The sequence below is a fragment of the Sciurus carolinensis genome, chromosome 1 (genome assembly GCF_902686445.1).
Source record: "Sciurus carolinensis chromosome 1, mSciCar1.2, whole genome shotgun sequence".
NCBI classification, from domain to species: Eukaryota; Metazoa; Chordata; class Mammalia; order Rodentia; family Sciuridae; genus Sciurus; species Sciurus carolinensis.
The window spans coordinates 186,505,560-186,526,004 of NC_062213.1; the positions used below are offsets into that span (position 1 = coordinate 186,505,560).

Below are 20,445 nucleotides of genomic sequence, written 5' to 3' on the forward strand. Positions count from 1 at the left end.
CTAAAACCCTTCATAGATCTTTTTTGCTTTCAAAATAAAACTTGCCTCTGGTTTTGCTTCCAAGGCCCTCAGTGATGTATTTCCAGCCTCTCTTCCTGCTTCACACCGCCACCCTCAAACTACAGACACACACACACACACACAGCCATGTCCAGAGCCTGTACTATTTCTGCCTCTTCTATCTAGTGCTCTCTCACTTCTTAAGTGGTCCTGCATTCTCTGACTCATTTCTTTCCTTTAGTCAGCAAGTGTTTGGGGAGCAGACCCTTAGTGCCAGGCCCTTTGGGAGTCCTTGTGGGAGGAGTCAGCACCACCTCTTCCCAAAATGCTCCTGATCGGTCAGGAGAGGAGGCTCTGCACACAGCTTTCCCTCTCTAGGGCCTCTCACTGTCTTGGGTGTGTGTTGGTGGGCCTATTCCCTGAGCCTCCACGCGGGTCCTGTTCCAGATTCCTGGGTGTGTCAGGGGTGCTTGGAGGCAGTGTGCATCGGAGTTTAGGCACTGTGTGCATGTGCCTCCCTGCCTTTGGACAGGGTAATCCTCCGGGTGCTCCAGCTAGTCTCCTGCACAGCCACCAGAAGATGCGAAGACCACACGGCAGTAAAGGCCCATTGCCCAAGACAAATGGGCTGCCCTGTGCCCTCCCGAGCAAGGTGGTGGAACAAGCGCCGCCGCGCCCCACCCCTTGCGCTAACAGCCCATCCTCTTCGGCCATTGCCTCCCAAAAGCCCATCGAGCGCCTGTGGGTCGCTGAATCCGGCCTCCTGAGAGGGGCGGGTGTGCCCAGGATCGCCAGCGCCCTGCGTTCTCCGGAGGAGGTTAGTGGCGGCGCTGGCACACAGGGTGGGGACAAGGAAGGCCTGGACCCCTCTAGCCACTGGCACCCGCTAGCCCATGGCCATTCCCTACCGCCCACTGGCACACACTTGCAGAGACACACCAACACTGACAGGTGCAAACACTTGCAGAGACACACAGTGACACAGACGCGAAAGCACACAAAGGCACTGACTCTCCCAAAGACACGCAGCTGCCAGAACACGGACACATAAAGGCACAGACACGCTCATACGGACTCGTTCCTAAAAATACACACTCTCAGATGCAAAGGCTTGCCCAGAGGCAGCACCGGCACAGGGACAAGCTCTCGGGGTCATTCACACCGTGACAGTTACCCATGAATCCTCGAGCCCACTGACACAGGGCCCGCACAAGGGCTTGCACACAGAGGCAGCCACAAAGCAGGTTTACCCAGACATGCCACACGCACAACTGTGAATTTGCCAATCCCCGGGCACACACACAGTTGCACCACGCAGACGCACTTGGAGGCCCAGCTGCCTTTGAAATTCAAATCTACTTGCTCCCTTCTGCAGCTGGGTGCCCCACCCCAGCACCCTGCCCCTGCCGTGACCAGCACCACTACGCTGGTCTGCCAACCCAAGCAAGTGGAATTTAAATTTCAGTCCAGGGAGACCCAGCAGGGCTCCGTGAGTGGGTGGCCTCAGCCGTGAGGCCCTTTGTGAGCTGGAAGCTGTGCAGGACAACACAGGAAAAGAAGCCCCCGCTCTCCCCACTGTGTGACCTTGACCTGAAGTGACAGGCAGTCTCAGGGTTCCTTCAGGAAGGGGAGGCAATGCAGGTACAGGGTTGGCCAAGCTGGTTGACAATGCAGGACATGGCCCAGGCTTTAGCCTGGAAGCACGAGAGACATCCAGGAAGAGCAGTTCCCCAAGTCCCTGCAGATGAGAATTGCAAGGCCACTGTGGCAGACCTGCAGACATGACACACACTGATCCTCACCCCTCGCCCAGGCACACAACAGCCCACAGACACATGCCAAAGGGTGTCACCCAGAGACCTCACTAGAAGCTGAGGACCAGGCCGGCATCCTCCAGGACACAGGGACACACACCGGAGACTGGCAACACATGGAGACACATCCCACCCAGGAGCAAATGCCACATATCCTGACTCAGCAAAGACCAAACACATAGGCCTGAAAACACTTCCTCCCTGTACACACTCACACACACACACACACACACACACACACACACACACACACACGAGCTTAAGCACACACGGAACACCAGGAAGGACCACCTCTGGTTGCATACAAACTCCCTGACACGCAAACACTGCCCTGTGGACACACCTACATTCACCTAGAGAGACCTCAGTGTCACACCTGTGGCCGCATTCTACACAAGCGGAAAGGAAGTGCGGACAGACAGACAGACGGACACGTGCACAGGGCAGACATCCCAGAGCCAGGTCCAGGCTCCTGACGTACAAGGCCCCGGCAGACACACACGAGACCTGCGCACAGCACACCACAGACACACACAGACTCTCCCCCTACACATTGACGCACACAACCACCCACTCGTGTACCCGAGCGCAGCCCCACTCACTCCCACTCTGACACAGAACACTGGCTCAGCCAGGCGCCCAGGGCCCCTGCCCCCAAACACAACACTCGGGAACCTTCTCCCCATCCCCACCCATCCCAGGCCTCACCCCCAAGCGCGGGGCACCCCGAGGGCAGGACGGTGCCAAGACTGGCAGTGACAGGAAGCCCTCCCCCTCCCCTAGCAGTGACTGCTTCCCTGCCAGCGCGTCCTGCCCACATGCTGCGTGAACACCCAAGCAGGAGGGCGGATGTCCTCCGCAGGGGTCAGCCAGGACAGTGGTCGTGCCTGCCAGCATGTGGGTGTCAGTGGTCCTGTGCCTTGTCCTTCCCAACACCCTTGGCAACTCACATTGCCTCTCCCTAATCTGGGTGTCCAGGCCACCCTCTTCTTAAAGGGCCAGGTCAAGGGAGTCAGGCCGCTCTACTTCTCACCCCAGGGAGCTGGTCTTCTCTGGAAGATCAACTCTAATCCTGAAATAAATTGTTTTCCACAGCTTGTCCATCCTCTGGGGGTGACGAGGCAGGACTGAGGCAGGGTCTTGCATAAACCCTGAACAAGGCACGAGGCAGAGGCATGGGTTGCTCTGCCTGTCTCTAAGCTAGCTTCCTTGTCTGAAATGGGGGTGACCATACCAATTTTAGGGCTGTTCTGAGAGTTAATTTTAACAAGTGAAAGACTGGCACAGTGTCTGGCCATAAAGGGGCTTGGCAGCATGAGCTGGTCCCCCTAATCTCTAGGTCGCCCCACCCTGCTTATTTTGCCCATTGTGTCCTGCTTGGCACAAGTCCAATTCAGCAGGATCCAGGTGGCTCAGAGCCCAGGGGAGAGGACCGGGACATCCCAGATAGCCAAAATGCACCGGTCCTCCACTGCTGGTGTGCCCCATGCATGGGAGAGTGTCCCCGCCCCTCCCTAGGGGACTGTCCTTCCTGTCCCCCCTACAGGAAGCTGGGAGCAGCTCGTCACAGGCACCTTCACCCTCTGCATGAGCACCCTGCCTGGCTGTGTGGAGTGGCTGCTGGGGCTCCTTGTCCTTAAGGTCTGCAGCAGGCAAGTGTGGGGTTACGCTTCAGAAGCAAGTTGCCCAGGGGGTGCTTGGGCCAACCCTGAGAGGACCTGCGCCAGACCCCGCCCAAAGTGAAAGGTGACAGATCTGATAAATGAGGCAAACCACTGCCCCCACCTGAAGACTTGTGGGTGCGCCTACGGGGTAGAACATGGTCACTGATGTCCATGTGACTCGCAGACAGCCACGCAGGTGGGAGATGGGGCCAGGGTGCGGACATGCAGACCCATGTGCCTGCGTGTTTGCACAGACTTGAGGGTAGAAGAGGAAGAGAAGCCTCCGGTTAAGGAGGGGAGGTGTCCCAGGGACTGTCCAGATCCAGTTTCTCTGGGCGCACTGTCTGGTCCTGTGGGCAGGACCAGAACCCGTGGCACTTACTGTGCTCCCCGGCGTCCTTATCTGCAGTGGTCTCAGCAGACAGGGCTCCTGCTGTTATGCCTCTCTCCTTTTGGGGAGTGTGGGGGTGCTGGAAAGAAGAGAAACCTAGAGCCCCAATTCAGAGTAATCTCCACGTCCCCAGATCCTGGAAGAGCCTTCAGCCTTGGGTAAGTCTGACAGGGGCCCACGTTCATGCCAGTGACATTTCCCTGGGTGAGGTGCCTTGCCTTTGTCATCTCATGTGACCCATGTCACATGGGTGGAATCATTATTTCTATTTTACGGAAGAGAAAACTGAGGCTTGGAGGGCGTAAGTGACCTGCCAAAGGTGACATAGCCAGTGGGAGGCAGGGATCCAGATTTGTATGACTTCATAGCCCAAACTCATCTATCTGGCGTGAGATACTGAACACGCTTTTGTGATGAGCATCCACCCAGGGTCATAGAGTGAATGCTGTGTGAGGGAAGGGTCTCTACCTGCCCTTTTCCCACAAATATTGAGTACCTACCTTGTGCCTGGCACAGTGCTAGGTGGCAGGGGGTCCAGCTGTGACTAGATGGGCAAGTCCCTGCCATGCGTTTTCAGAGTAATGAGTGCTACCAAGGAAATACAATAGAGGCATGGGATGGAGCGTCTGGGGGGACAGAGGGCTGTGCTGGAGGTATGGTGGGGGGAGGCCTCCGGGTGGAGGTGCTGTTGGGCTTGCACCCTGCCTCATGAGATGCATCAACCATGCGAATTGCTGGGGGAAGGGCTCGGAGCTTTCCAAGAACAGCGAGGAGACGCCTATGACAGACTGGGGCACAGTGCGTGGGGTGGAGATGGGGGACTGGAGCTGGGTCTGGTGGGCTGGTGCGGGCAGAGTATGCAGGACTTGGGCGGCCACAGTGCTTAGTTCTGTGGGAAGTCCCCAGGGTTTAGGAGGCACTCTGATTTACACTTGAAAGAGTTGGCTCCAGGCTCCAGGAGAGTGGATTGGGGTGGGGGAGGTTGGAGTGGGAGCCCAGCAATTAAGTCAGGGAGAGTCCAGGCACTGGATGATGGTGGCTTGGACTCGGGTGTTGGCAGGGAGGATGTGAAGAGTGGATAGATTGGGGATATTTTTGGAGGTAGAAGCAACCTTCTATGATGAACTTGCTGATGGACTGGATCCCAGTGCCTAGAACATAGCAAACACTCAATAAATATTTGTTGAATGAATGAGACTTCTTATTGCCAGTCTCTGTGAACCCTTGTGCACATCCTCTGGTGTGTGATCACCCAGGACCCTGAAGAGTTTCTCTATCTTCTGCCCAAGGGGCCAAGGAACAGATAACTCTGGCACTGCCCAAATGGGCTACATGCAAAAACAAACAAAACAAAACAAAACAAACACCCAAAAGAAAAAAAAAACCTTGGGAAGATATGGCTAGGGAACAATCAATCCTCCATTCTTTCCCCAAAGTATAGCACAAACACCCAGCCCAGATTGCTTTGGGTTCCTAACCAATTTGGCATCTGCAGTAGGAAGGATGGGAAGCTAGACGTGCAGGACTTCCTGTAGGTGGGGAGGACAGTTCACCTTTTCTAGCATAGCCCTCCAGGATCCATGACATTTAGAGCAGGGAGGTATTGGTCATATGAGCTCTGGGGCAGACTTTGATGAGAAGATTGTCACATGGATTTGAGTCTGGGGATATGTCACGAGTTCCTGATAGGTGTCCTGGTGGGTGTGGGGCTGGAAGGAGACCTCGGTACACAGGGCTTTGGTTGGTCCTGGAGTATCTGGCTGAGTGGCATTGTGGGCAGGGGCTAAGGAAGGGGCACTCCTAGGTCCCACTTGCTGGAGGGAAACCTGTCTAGGCTCTGGGCCAAATAAATCATTGGGAAGGAAAGAAGAACATTTTCTCATCTGTTTAAAGGGCAACGAAGCATAGCAGCACTGGTCCAGCGGGAGGCAAGGCTGAGGCCAGGCGGGTGAGGCCAAGGGAGCTCCCTTCCTTGACCTCCCATCCTCTCATGGATTGTCCCACTGGCGTGAGTTGTGCTGACGATGCTGCCTCCCAGCTGGTGCATTGGTGGTTGTTATTGTTAATCAAAATACTAATTAATTGATAAGAAGATAGTTATTTTAAAAGGCCCTTTTCCAGGGGATAGCCCTTGCAAATCCATCCCTTTTATCTTCCGGGAGCCCAGGCTGAGATGGTTCACACCATTTCACAGATAAGGAAACAGAGGTCCAGAAAGACAAAGGAACTTTCTCAAAGGTCACCTAACCTGGCAGGGTGAGAGCAGGGCGGAGAGCCTGGCCTCTAGTTGCTCTATGGGTTTGGTCCTCCATCCCATTAGAGGTTCCAGAGGGTCCCCGGTGGGGTTAGAGGGCTGAGGTCATTGTCCTTTGTCCAGTATGTGGGGCTAGGCCTATGCCTGTCCTCTCTGCCCAAGCCCTCTGGGCACCAACTCTGACTGGCACCCCTTTCCACGCCCAGTCTGCCCCAGCCTCCACGGAGGCCCCTCCTGGGGCTAAGACTTGTTTTTCCCACCCCCGCCTGGGCTGTTCACAGAAGTAATTTCTCTTCAACCAGCTGGATTTGAATATGGAAACGATTTGTAATTACTCCAAGTCCTCCCGGGTGGGCCGGCGGGCGGGCGGCATTATCACCAGAGAGAGTCTAGAAGGGCAGGGGCTCCTGGGAAAGAAGGTGGGGAAACCCTGAGGCAGGGAGGCATTTCCAGGGAGAGCACCCACAGGTCTGCCCTAGTCGCAGGCTTCCGGCACAACCCCTGCGGGTCCTGTTGTCTCCACCTGGCTCCCACAGCCCTCCTAGCCCAGCCTGCCCTGAGAGCACCTCCCTCCCGGGGGTCTGAGGTACTACCTTTGTCAGTCCCTCACTCTGTCCCACCACCTGTTTTCTAGGGCATACATGGCTGTGGCTGAGTGAATGGGGTCAAGAAGTCAGAGGGTTACTAATACACAGGAACAGACAAAAACGCTGCTGTCTCTTTGCAGCCAGCCCCTCCCATTACCCCTCACCCAGCTGGATCCCGGGAGCGGGGAGGAGGGCCTTAGGGATCCAGCTGCATCACATCTGCAAAAGATCTGCCTGGGTTTCTCTGGGCTCTGGGTCTCTAGTATGCAAATGATCATGAATATTCATAAAGAGGGAGGCAGGCTCTCTGTAGGGAAGGAAAGGGCTGGAACTCTGGAGGACAGGGTCTAGAGACTTCTAAGTGTCAGTCCTTGGATTCTTGTGGGCAACCCATGTCCTGGCTACTTTCCCTACTTTTGTCCACCTCCTTGAGGCCCCAACCCCAGCATCCCTATTGTCTCTTATAGCGCCCAAGCAAGAAGGGGGACCCAGGATTTCCCACTGTACCAAGGTGGTTCCCAACATGCTTTGCAGATGATCAGGCCTGCCTGGCTTAGTTTTCATAGTGGCAGCCAAGCCTTCAAACCCAGATATGCTGGGGTGTGTCTGAGGGTGCCCATTGAGAACCCAGGAACCTTCCTGCCAGTGCTAGGCCAAGGCACTGACTTCCTGGGGCTCCCACAGGGATAGGAAAGGTGTCTGCCCAGCCCTCCTCCCTGCTTCCTACAGCCACATAAATTCCCTTAAGGTGACAGGTGAGATCTCTTTATCGCCCCTTATTACCTCCTTCCATTAAAGTCGATAATCTCTCACAATCGTTCATAACAACTGTCACTGTGGCTGTTGGAGTGGGGAGGGACAGTGGAAAGGAACAGGGGGCAGTTCTCTGCCCTCTCCTGGTATGACCCCTGGGGATAAGTGAGTTCTTCCATCTTGCCCCTGGACAAAACTCCAGGGAAAGTAATGGGAACAGTGGGGTTGGGATTGGGAGGACCAAGGACTCTCCTGCCTGTACAGGATTGGTCCTCTCCTGGCTAGAAAGCCTTCAAGAAGTATGCCAGGAAACCATCCCACCCTCATTGCAAAGCTGCCCCCTGCTGGCTTCTCAGACCAGAGCCATCGGATTAACCTACTTGTTTTGGCTACGATGGTGTGTCCCCAGTCTGCCCACCTTCCTGGTGGCATTTTGCCCAGGCCACAAACCGCCTGAGCAGGGCCCTGAGCCATAGGCTTCTCCCTGGGTACCGCCTGAACCATGTGGGCTCAGGCCCCACCCAATTGTTCCTGGGCACAGTGCCAGGATGGGGAAGGGGTGGGTCTGTGCAACTCTGCTGCTTTTACACAAACAGATGCAACATGGGGGCGCCCCTGGCACAGGGAAAGGCACTTGTGGGAATAGATGGGGACTCAGGAAAACATGTAACACACTGCACACGTGTAGCATCCCCGTGCCTAGGGACATGCAACACTGCAGCCTTTACGCCAGAGTATGCACCAAATATGCCACACTGCAGTGTACATATGTGGCTCCTTCGTGAGTTACCCATAGCACTTAGCACACATGTGGCACCTGTGAGCTTGTGCACATGTAGTCCCACTGCACAGGAACAAGCAACATGCGATCAGAACCAGGGCATATGTGTAGCATTTGCATGCAGCGAGCCAGGCAACATTGCAGTGCACACGTAGGGCACCTGTATGCATATGCAAAGTTCAGGGCATATGAGCGACGCCTGCATGCACAGGGACATGCAATATGCAATGCACACGGGGTATGGGGGGGGGCAAATGCTTCAGCTTCCAGAGCCCAGGAGACCCTTGACTGCTCCAGATGCCTCTGGCCTAGGGTACCGCTGGAGGGGCGTCGCGGATCGCCTCACTCTGCGGTCCAGGAGGCCACGGGCGGGGCGGGGGCTTACCCGGGGCTTCTCCCGCGCCGGCGCCTAGGGCCCAGGGCGGGGAGGGGGAGGGCGCGCTTGGCTCGGCTGGCGCTGCTCCCCCTTTAACAGGAGGCGGCGCGCGTCGCCCCCGCCCCCCCGCCCCTTCTCCCGCGGCTCCTCGCGCCTGGCCCGGCGCGCGCCCCCTCCCGGGTCCGGCCCGCGCAGGCGCCGCGTCCCGTCTCGGCCGTCACTCGGCCCGGCGCGCGCTGCGGGCAGCGGCCGGAGCGGCTGGAAGAATCCGGTGCGGCGGCGGCGGCGGCGGCGGCGCTCGGAGACCGAGGAGGATGCGGCACGGGTTTTTAGAGCCTGGGGCTGCGGCCGCCGCCCGCGAATAGGAGGCGGCGCGCGGCGCGGGCGGTGCTCGGGGCGGGGGATCAGGGGGCGGCGCGGCGAGGAGGCGGCGGTGGCGGCGGCAGGAGCCCGCGCCCGGCCCGTCGCCCGCCCGCCCGCCCCTCGCTGCTCCGCGGCGCCTTTCTGCACCCGCGGCTCCGCGGAGCGGGAGCCCCGGCCCTCCGCGCGGCTGCAGCGAGCTGCCCTGCGCCCAGCCCGGCCCCCGCCTTAGGGATGGCAAACTTGCGCCCCGTGGCCGCCTCCGCCAGCGCCGGCCCCCGCTCCTGCTGCTGACGGCGCCCAGGTGAGTGTTCGGCCCCAGACCCCCACCCGGCCCCGCGCCGAACCCTCCCGGCGCGGTCCTGAGTTTCCGCACCAGCCCGCACTCGGGGCGCTTTTCTAGCCCATCTCTGCTGAATTCTCCCTCCGCCCGAACTGAGTCGGTTCAACGCTCACCCACCCGTCTTTTGGGGAACTCCCAAGCCTGGGGTCGAGGCCCTCTTCATTTCTGGTGAGTCCCTTTTCTGTCCCCCTCCCCCAGCCTGTATCGACCCTTTACGGTCTATATTAAACTCCCCCCCGCCTTCAGAAGCCTGACCCAGACAGTCCTCACATTGCTGTCTCGAGTCTTTCCCTGTCTCGGCCCCGATCCGGGCAGCGCGCCCCCTCGTTTTGATAAGAGCCCCTCTCACCAACCTGCAGCTCCACTGTCTCCCCCCAACTCCCCTCCTAGTCTGGATTCCGGACCCTGGTCCTCTCCTCCACTTCATCTCTGCCCAGAGTCTTTCTTATCCCTGCTCCTGTACCCTGACCATGCTTCCCCTCTATTTCTGTCCCGAGTGCCCCCTCCCCCATATCTGCCCAGAGTCCCTCCTTCCCTCGCCGATCTCTGCTGCAAGTCCCCTCCCCCTCAGCCTGGAATTGGGGCCGTGTCCCCCACGTTTTCCCCAAGACCCTTCCTTCCGGCCGAGGGACCGGCAATCCTGACTCCCGTGTTCATCTTTGGCCGGACCCCTCATCCCTCTTCTCCAAATGCTGGGCATAGAGCCGGGCACCAGACGCACCCTCCCGCAACCCCGGGGACCGGCATGATTTGTGGATTGTAGGCTGTGAAGTTAGTGGCCACTCCCGCAATGGTCTCGGTCGGAGAGCATAGCCGCGGGAAGTCCTCCGCTCCGCGGCCGATGCAGAGCGGGCGACCGGGTCTGTTGCCCGCGGGGGGAGGGGCGCCCGGGCCCAGAGATGCTGCCCGCCTGCCCGCCTGCCCGCCTCGCCAGCTGCCGGCCGGGCCCCTTGGCGTCCTCTGGCGCCCCCTGCCCGCAACCCAGGACCCGCCGCCCCTTCTCCTCCCGCGGGCAACCCCGGGTTTCCGCAGCCCGAGCATTACGGTGGCTGCAGAACTGGTTCTGGGAAGTCCCTGGGGATAAGATTGGTGGGCGATGCCGGGTACCCCCGGGTGCTAGCGGTGACCAAACACTCCTGTTGAGAGGTAATATGCTTTGAGGATGAGGAGGGGTGGAGGGCTCTCCCAGCAGCAAGTCAGGAGCCCCTTGAACGTCAAGCACAGACCCTCCTGACTGGCCCCTGGCTTCGGGATTGTCTGGATGGGCTTGTTTGGGCTTACAGGGGTCCCCAGGGAGATTCTGTCCGTGTGCCTCATGACACTCCCCACGGGGTGGGGGTAGGGGCAAAGGTGAGCTCTGTCTGATTTGGACATGGAGTAGGCTGTTAGGGAATCTACCTACCCTGGGACAGGGTAGGCATCTGGGGAGTGTCCGGAGCTGCACTGCCACAGGGGTGGGGGTCAGTGTGAACACTGCACAAGGTCTGCCCTGGTGAATGATGAGGGAGTGTCTTCCATGTAAGGAGATAAGGCAAGGGTCTTCCCCTCTCCTTCCCTGCTAAACCTCTGCTCGCCCATGCTCTTCCCCAGTCATTTTTCAGAAAGGAACTGCTGTGTGTTGGGGGAGGGTTGTCCCGTGGGCACTTCCCTAACACAAAGGGAGGTCTGAGTTGGTCTCTGCTCCCTTCTCTACCTCTCAATCTCCTGGTCTTGAAGCTGAGAAAGTAGTTAGGAACTCGGCTTTTGGTCAGATGACTGACCTGGGTTCAAAATCTATGAGACCTGGGCAAGCTCTTTAACCTTTCTGAGCCTCAGTTGACCCTCTGTAAAATGGGTCAGTGATTGCTGTCTTATATAGTTGATGGGAGAACGAAATTAGATTATCTGTATATGTCCAGCACCTATCAATAATTAGTAATGGTAGGTGTGTTGGGCTGTTTGCCTTCACTCCAATCCCCAGGATAATAACGACAGAAAATACCTTCAGCACCGCCCGCCCCCCCCCCCCCCCATGGATCCAGGGGGCCTGTGACTGTTACCCCTCTCCCCTCACTGGTCCTGCAACATTCCACTGGCATCAGCTCTGGCCACAGAGGCAACCATGAACACCAGACCAAGGTCTCTGAGGTCTAGGTTCAACTGTAAAGGCTGGGAAGGTGGCATCAGTCCGGAGAAGAAACCCATCAGGATTCCCAAAGGCCCACTGTGGGAAATCAGCCACTCTGCGGAGCCTCTACTTCCCCCGAGGCGATCAGACACTACCAGGAACTTTGCAGGGCAGTTGCAGGTCGGAGTTAGGGAACGACCTGGCCTGAGGGCCCAAGGAGTCTGAAGAAACCTAGCTTTGGCCGAGTGCACTGTGAAGAGCCGGTAGGGAAAGGGCGGAAAGCAGGGGGCGCGAACCCACGTTCTGCTCCACTGGAAGTCCTCTGGGCAGTGTGGCCCAACCTGGGTCCCACGGGGAGTGGTAGCCTCCCAGCCACCCGCCTGCCCGGGCAGCCCTGACATAGGGAACAAAAGCTTTCGGTTCCTGTAGCAACGGCGGCTCCAGCTGCTGCAAAGTTCCGGGGAGGCGGGCGGAGGGCGGCTGAGTCACCGCCCCCTTCCCTGCCGCCCGCGCGGCACCGCCCCCGGGGCCGGCGGCCGCCCCTCGTCAGCTCTCGGTCAGTTCACCTTTCGAAACCTTAAGTCGTTCAGGAGGCCCCCACCGGAGCCCCGCTCCTCGCGACAGACAGACCTCGAGAGTGGCACGGAGCGACCCTCGGTACCAGTCAGGGGCGGAGGACCGCACCGGGGGCACCAGCGCCCCGCGGTCCCGCCCACCAGCTCGAGGCAGGATGGAGGGCGCGCGCCTTCCTGCGTGCCACAGCTGCGGGAGAGGGGTCCGTGAGCACCCTGCCCTCCAGTCGGTGCTTGGGCAGGGGACCTGGAGGCCCCGAGTGGGGGTCCCCGCCTGCACGGTGGCCTTGGCTCGGCCCCGCAGCAAGAGCACGGGAGGCGGAGGGTGAGTGACGGGCGGGCGAATTGGAGCTGCCAGGTGGATAAACGCGACGGATATGTGCGTCGCCGCGCCCCTCCCCCGCGAGCCGCCCTTCCCCCTCCCCTCCCCCTCCCCCGCCCGCGGCCTGGGCTTGGGGCTCCCCGCCGCCCAGCGTCCCTGCTCACAACTGGCCTGGCAGACCCGAGTCAATCCCGGGAATCCCAGACATCGGCCCTGACCCTGAGGCGCCTCTTCCCTGCCGCTTTATGCGACCCCCCGCCTCAGCCTTGTCTTGGTCTTCAAAGCTGCTGCGAAGCCTCGGATTCCTTTTTTGGTACAGAGGGGGAGTCTAGGGCTGGGCGGGCCTGTGGGGTCTGAGAGGAAGGGGACCTAAGTGTACTTGGACAGAGTGGGATTCCAGAGCTTGCTGGGGGTGCCTGAGCTGGAGGACAGGGTTCTTGAGACTGAGATTACTCCAGGTAACTCCTCACCTATGTCAGCCCAGAGAGGTCCAGAGGGAGGAGCCCTTTTGATCCTCCATCAGCCTCCTCTGACCTCAGGAAGTTCTTCCTCATAGCTGACCTCCCTGCTTCTTCTCTCTGGCTCTTATGCCTTGGGGGTTTGTTGTCTTCCTGGGCTCAGAGTTGGCAAAGCCACTCTTAGGGTTCAACCCAAAGAGCCTTCCCAGAGACAGTGACCTGGACCTCAGCAGGCACAAGGGGAGTTTCTGTGAAAACCTGAGAAGGAGGGGGGGCAGGAAGAGAACTCCCTTCTGGGGGTGGCTTAAAGACAGGACTCTGGACCAGTTTTCCAGGACAGGCCCTGGCACACACATCCTGGAGGGTCTTCAGTGAATCAGTGGCGATCGTTGACTCAACTTGGAATTGGATCTTTGTCTCATTTTGAGGGGTGGGAAGTGATATAAAAAGCCCCCTCAAGGGCTTGCAGCAGGAACAATGAGGGTGATACACACCCAGGCTGAAATCTCAAAATGCTTGAGGGGGCTGAGTGGATGGGAGGCTCAGGCAGCAGTTACAGGGTGGCTCAGTTTGGGAGAAGCCAGGCAGTGGCTCTGGAGGTTGTGGATCTGGTGCTTCCTGATGGGTTGGAGCAGCAGAGGTACCAGGCTCCAAGAACACAGGGAAGGGTCAGTGGGGCAGATCCAGCCTGACACTTAGCTGTCACTTGCTGAACCTCAATGTGTTCACATCTGCGAGTTTGCATACATCTCTGTGTGCAAGTGTGTGTCTCTACATTGGGCACATATGTGTGCACTGCTGTGAAGTGTGAGATCACACTTTGGTTTTCACCAATCTGTGCATGTCTGTGTGTGCTCCTCTGTTAGAACACCTGTGGACGCTGTCTATACACGTTTGAGCATGCATGCTTTTGTGTGTGTCTTCAGGGCACAAGGATATTCAAGCCCACGTCTGCTGAGGTATGTAGGGGGAGAGGTTCCCTGTCCTGTGGGAGAGGGGAGGCCAGTTATAATGAGCCCCTACCTCTTCTCTGCTGTGCTTCGCCATGGCCTGAATTTTGCAGCCTGCTTAAAAATAATTGGGGGCAGCGGGGGGGATTGGATGTCACTCATCATCAGCCGCTGGCTTCGCTGGTACTGCTGCATGCTGGGTGGGTTGAACAGTTTGGGACAGGCATGATATGGGATAGGGAAGGTCAGGAGTCCCTTTTTTTTAGCTCTGATGAGGAGTGTTGGGGAGACCAAGACTGTTCTAGTTTCTGGTGGCCTTTGGAGGAGGATGGTGCTGTTCCTCCTCAGTGACTAGGTCTGCCCTAAGCTGGCTTCCACCACCCTCCTCCTACCCCCTGCATGGGGAGGGGCAGGTGCTTGTTTGTGTTTGTGACTGGGCTTAGGCCTGGCTCAGAGGAGCCGCATGTGGGGATCTGGGATCTGGGGCATGGAGGAATGTCGTGGATACTGCAGCAAGGGTTGGAATGATAATTGCCGCCGCCCCCTTCCACTGCTTAGAACTGCCAAGGGGAAATCTGTCCCCAGGGAGCAGCTGTGTCTAGGGAAAATCTAGCCATACCTGTGTATTATCCTACGCTTGCGACTCAGTTCCCAGAGTGCATAACTTGTCCATTTGGCCTGAATTGTGAACAACAAGCAAAGGGAAGGAGCAAGGGGCTGCTGGTGGGAAAGAGAAAGGAGGCCTGGAGCCTCAGGTCCTGGATTCCAGTCCCAGCTGGGCCACTCTTGTGTCATCTTGAGCAGGTGGCCTCCCTTCTCCAAGCCTCATCTTTTCTCCTCTAATGTGGAAGAGTTGGGCTCCAGGGACCCATCCAGGGCTGTGAGCTGTGCTGTGGCTGGGAAGAGGGAGCCCGTGGATCACTCCTGGGGTAGGCCTGGAAAAGGGGCTGATTCAGACCTCACACCAGGCTGCATTTTCTGGTCAGTGGGGTGGAGGCTGGGAGACTATGGGCAGTGGTTCCACCTGGCCTGGTGGGTGGGAGGGCACCTGCATCTTTCCCCTGCTCAGCTCCTATCCCCTCTGGCCTGACTGCCCTGGGATAGGGTTCTGGGTACCCTCCTGAGCCTAGAGTACATTCCTACCTGATGGCAGCTCAACTTAGAGCAGCACTTTGAGGGAAGGTAGCAGTCCATAAACTCTGGTCCCCACTCAGGAGCATGAGTCGAACCCCAGGGAAATAGTAAAGAATAGGGGTCATGATGAGCTGGTGGCTTTACCAGCGGTAGCAGGCCTTGTGCCAAACCTTGGAGGATAATCCCATGGAACAGGAGGGGAAGAGGGAGGTAAGAAGGGAAGCACTACACCCATTGTGCAGATGAAGAAACAGGCTTGCCTGGTCAGTAGGTGGCTGGGGCTCACACTTAGCATGCCCTGGCTGGACGTCTCTCCTCCCTGTTCTAACCAGGAAACCCACAACAGTGACACGCTTGACGTTCACACTGCCTCCTGTGGGCATGGCTAGGTTGGGCATGGCCCTTGCACATCTGCTAACTCCACCCCTTTCTTCCCACTCAGTGAAGCACACGAGTGAGAATGACATCGTTCCCGGAATAACCTTGAATTGCTCTGATTTATAAAAAAGTAAATCGTTGTCAAACATCAGCACTTTGACAATTACTGTTGGATTACGCATGACACTCCTCACAGCTGATCACGACACGCTGTGACTGAGAGCAACACTCATGGAGGATAAAGGTTGGGTGGTGGGGATGGTGCTGGAGCCCAGCCTCAGGCCTAGACGCTTGTGGTTAATGAGCCTAATGGGAGGATCCGTAGGATGACAGTGACGACACTAAAGCCTTAGATGTTAAGGCCTGACAGGGTCCCAGCATTCTCCTGGGCCCTCCCTCACTCATCTTACTTCACCCTTGTAGGAAACCTGTGAGGTGGGTACTGCCATCACTCTGTTCTACGGGTAAGGAAACTGAGGCTCAGAGAGGTCATGTCCCTTGTCTAAGGTCACACGGGTGGAACTGACTGACCAGATGCCTTCTGTGTTCAGATGACCAAGGAGGTTCAGAGCCAGCTATGTGGGAACCCTCTCACCTCTGTCTCTCTCCACAGGGCAAGGGACATAGGATGACCCCAGCCTGTCCCCTCTTACTGTCTGTGATTCTGTCCCTGCGCCTGGCCACCGCCTTCGACCCTGCCCCCAGTGCCTGCTCCGCCCTGGCCTCGGGTGTACTCTACGGGGCCTTCTCGCTGCAGGACCTCTTTCCCACCATCGCCTCGGGCTGCTCTTGGACCCTGGAGAACCCTGACCCCACCAAGTACTCCCTCTACCTGCGCTTCAACCGCCAGGAGCAGGTGTGCGCCCACTTTGCCCCCCGCCTGCTGCCCCTGGACCACTACCTGGTCAACTTTACCTGCCTGCGGCCTAGCCCTGAGGAGGTGGTGGCCCAGGCAGAGTCAGAGGTGGGGCGGCCAGAGGAGGAGGAGGAGGCCGCAGCGGCAGCGGGGTTGGAGCTGTGTGGCGGCTCAGGTCCCTTCACCTTCCTGCACTTCGACAAGAACTTCGTGCAGCTGTGCCTGTCGGCAGAGCCCTCCGAGGCCCCGCGCCTGCTGGCGCCCGCCGCCCTGGCTTTCCGCTTCGTCGAGGTCTTGCTCATCAACAACAACAACTCCAGCCAGTTCACCTGCGGCGTGCTCTGCCGCTGGAGTGAGGAGTGCGGCCGCGCCGCGGGCAGGGCCTGCGGCTTTGCCCAGCCAGGCTGCAGCTGCCCCGGGGCGGCGGGGGCCGGCCCCAGCACTACCGCGCCTCCTGGTCCTCCTGCTGCCCACACCCTGTCCAATGCTCTGGTGCCTGGGGGCCCAGCCCCACCTGCTGAGGCCGATTTACACTCGGGAAGCAGCAATGACCTCTTCACCACCGAGATGAGATATGGTGAGTCTGAGCAGGGGCTGATGGGATAGTGCCGAGGGAGCTTATGGTGCCGTTGGTGTCCATCCAGGCAGATCCTAGGCCATTTGTGCAGTCATTCACAGATGTCGCCTTTGCTCAACTTTGTCCAGATGTTGGGGTCATCAGGGTCAGACCTCAGTCTGGAGGATGAATGGGTGCAGATGAGACAGTGCAGTGATATTGGAACCCAGGGAAGAGACCCCCTCGCTGGGCAACCAGGGGCGGCTTTCTGAAGGGAGTGGAGCAGGAACAGAGACCCAAAGGGCAAGTGGGAGAGAGATGTCCAAAGGAATAGCGAGGGCATTCCAGGCCCAAAGCTCGGAGTGGCCGTGGCAGGCCCTGGCACTGCAAGTTGACAAGTTTGCCTAGAGGCTGGAGTAGGCAGGGAGCAGAGATGTATTCCTGCCCACACGGGTCAGTGATTTTTGGCAGTGTCCCAGGGTCGGGGCAGAAGGAAGCAAGGGAGAGTGTGCTTGGGTGAAGAGGCCTGAGCTTCCAGGCTGCCTTAGAGGGCTGGGCTGGCTCCACTCCCAGCATCCCATCTCCCCCCTCTGGGCCCATGTCTTCTGGGACGGAGGCCGCCAGCTGCTGGAGCTTCCTGCTGACTGGGCAAAAGCTCTGCAAACCCTTGAGTCCTGCCTGCTCCCGCACCACCCCAGCTCCCCAGCCATGACCACTGACCTGCTTCCTGCAGCTTCAAAAGCCCCAAGCCCCTCAGCTGGACCCTGCATGCCTGCTGAACAGTGCTGGGCTGGGGACTGGCCAGAGGGGCCTGGCAGGGAACAGGGGTCAAGGACATGGGGGAGGGAGGGAGGGCAGGTCTGGGAGCTGGTCCCCCTAGAGGTATCCCCTCCTCTCTCTGGGCCTCAGTTTCCCCATTTGGATAACAAGTGCTGATCCACCTGCAAGAGGACGCATGGGTGGAAGTTGGAAGGGGCATCTGGGTTTCATGAGAGGTCGGGCTTCATGTGAGGGCTTCAGGGAGATTTGGAGGGTGTGGCCTGTCCCCATCCCAGCTTTGGAGGCTAGACCCTGGAGCTGGGCACTGCTTTTAACTCTTTATTGTGAATAACAAAGGTGTCAGTTTCTTTGTCTGTAAAATGGGGAGATATCCCTGAATTAGTTAGAGGGGGTGTTATAATGACAGTCTCTCCCAGAGCTTTGGAGGGGGACCTTCTTGGTTACTCCGTGAGACATCTGGCATCGTGCCCACAAATGGTGAGTGCCCAGTGGCCTTGCTGTGGCCTCTCTCCCAGACCAGCTTGGCCTCTTAACAGCGGTCGATGAAGCCGTCCGAGTGACAGCCAGGCCGTGGGCAGGTTACAGGCCCTGGAGGCTGGCCTGGGATTTAGTGCCTGCAGGAAGAAATTGAATTTTGCTTCTTTGTTGAACATCGGCGGAGAGCGCCAGGCGTATATCAGGAGGTTTATGGCTCTTCCTGCGTGGCTGCCACTGCCTGTCACTCTGGGGGCCTCCCCCATTCTGCTTAGCAGAGGGCAGGTGCTTTTGTCTGACTTTTCCTGTGGTCCACTGGCCCAGTGGTCTGCAGTGGAAGAAGCAAGGCTCTGCCCTCATGGGCAGGCACCGCTGGCAGGCTGCCATGTGGGGCATGAGCCAGGAGCAGCCAGCTGGGCTTGGTTGAAGCCGGAAGCAGGAGTTGGTTGGTAACTGGGGTATCATGGGGGGTCAGAGAGGGCTGATGGTGGGAAGGGCATCATCAGAGCCTCTGCAGGGACCTCGGGGACTGGGGGTAGATGGAGACTGGATGGCTGATTGTCCTTGGGCATGAGGCCTGGTGCCCTTTCTGAGCAGGGAGCTCTGAGCTGGAGCTCTAAGCTGTTCCCAAGCTTGACCTGTGCTCTTTCCCCGTCCGACTTGGCATGTCTCCATGTGGTTGCTCTTAGGGAGGGCTCCTCTGGGGAGTTGGCATGGGACGAAGTGGCATCAGCCGGCATAAGTGAGCTCAAATTGCACCCTGGTACCAAGACCTGGCTGCTTTAGTCCCGTCCTCTCCCCTGGCAAGCAGGAGACTCTTCTGCTCTGCCGCCTCCTTCCTCGTGTCCAACCTTTCTGATATGAGAGATGGCAAGCACGTGACTCGGTTTGTTCCACTTGTCAGGGTGTGTCTGCAGGTCTGAGGCATCCTTAGGACCTGGAGGATTCTGTGCTTGATGGCAATGCCACCTTTGCCAAGCCCTCAGACCCTCTCCACATCCTCCATCCATGTCTCCTGCTAGGCTACTGAGAGTAGGCTGGCACATGGAGCTGCCAGATAGCAAGACCTGTGGAAATGGTGGTGACAGGAAGAGTGAGACCTTTATACTGGCTCCTCTTCCAGCCACCCGGCAGGGGAGCTGGGTTTACCTGTGGTGGGACTCCTTGAGCCGGTCAAAGCAGGATGGGCTTGGGGTGGCACTGAAGGAGCACCGAGGCCGGGGGCTGCAGGCAGTGACCGAGTAAGGTGCCTTGGCCCTCCTCAGAGCTGAGTGCGTTAGACAAGAGGGTACAGGCGCCTGTTAATTTCACGCAAACTGCCTTTGATAGATCTCTTGTTATTTTTGGTGAGTTGAGCCATAAATTTGTGCCATCTTGCTGCCGCAATCTGTTAAGTGTGGGGAGAGGAAGAAAAGGAAGGCAGGCAGGAAGGAGCTCACGGAGCACTGGCACGGAGGCTGGCAAGGCCAAGGCTGGAAGGCGGGTCACAGAGGTGCGCCAGCTGTGGAGCCCAGCTCCTGAGGGCTGGCCTCCGGCCTGCAGTTCCACTCCAGACTTGAGGGGGCACCAGCTCCTGGGGATGGCTGTGCTGAATGACAGTTGGGAGAAAGAGCTGCCATGTGCCTCCCTTCCTCCTTGACTGTCCCCCCTTGTCCCCTTGGGGCACCTTTCCCTCCTTGGCTGTGTGTTGCTGGCCCACCTTCCCCATCATCCGGGTTCCATTCCTGAAGTGTGGTCATCAGGTGAGCCTGGGGTCTCCTGGGAGGTGAGACCCCTACCCTGCCTCTGTTGGAGTGTGATTGGGACAAGGTGCTGCCCTCTTGGGACCTCAGGATCCCCAGTTCTCTGTGCATCACTTCCCTGATCGGTGCCCCAGACCTGCCCAGCTCTGCCAAAGCTCTGCTCAGCCCGACGTTCCAGCCCCATCCTGGACCCAGCTGCCACACTCTTTTTGGCCTTCCCTCTGACTCCTACCCTTCTAACTCAGCACTCCTCCATGTCCCCGGAGTCCCCTGCTTTCCAGTCTTCCTGCCTTTTCTGGGGCTGTTCTCCTCACCTGGAATGCCCTCTGCCCTTCGTTTTCCAGAACTCCCCATCCCTAAGCCCAGCTCAAGCCCTGTTCCCACCAGGAAGGGCTTCCATTGCTCCTTTGACCAGCCTGGCCTGATGCAGGAAGCGGGTCCTGCCTGCTCAGGACTCTGCTAGTGAGGAGGCAGACTCCCTCTCAGCACAGGGTTGGGGAGACCTAGTACCTGGTGACAGTGGTGTTTCCTGGAAGGTCCTCTTGGCCCAGATGTGTGCCACTGGAGCACGGTTCTACGCGAGAATGAGGAGTGGGGCTCAGACTCCCCCAGGCCTCTCATCAGGGACCGAGTTCCAGCCAGGCCTCACACGTGTCATCACGTCTGTCAGCGTGGAGGCACACTTCAAGCCCTGCAGTGCCGTGGAGTGTACCGTGGTGGTTAAGGCCACACACTGAAGTGGCCCAGCCCTGGGTTCAATTCCTCACCTCCCCACTGCCTTTGCTGTGTGACC

General features: G+C 58.4%; 1 protein-coding gene across 9 annotated transcripts in view; it reads left to right on the forward strand.

Annotated features, from left to right (window-relative positions):
- Positions 1 to 8,843: 8,843 nt before the first annotated feature.
- The window catches only part of Adgrb2 (adhesion G protein-coupled receptor B2), a 35,396-nt gene continuing 23,794 nt past the window's right edge, over positions 8,844 to 20,445 (forward strand). For 7 of the 9 annotated variants that reach the window (XM_047515968.1, XM_047515934.1, XM_047515948.1 and 4 more), the window contains exons 1-2: positions 8,845 to 9,284; positions 15,858 to 16,677. In XM_047515968.1, the coding sequence (XP_047371924.1) occupies positions 15,873 to 16,677 (805 nt within the window). In that variant the 5' untranslated portion in view covers positions 8,845 to 9,284; positions 15,858 to 15,872. Of the gene's footprint in view, positions 9,285 to 15,857; positions 16,678 to 20,445 lie in introns of all 9 variants that reach the window. The other 2 variants (XM_047515941.1, XM_047515958.1) reach the window with 1 other exon arrangement.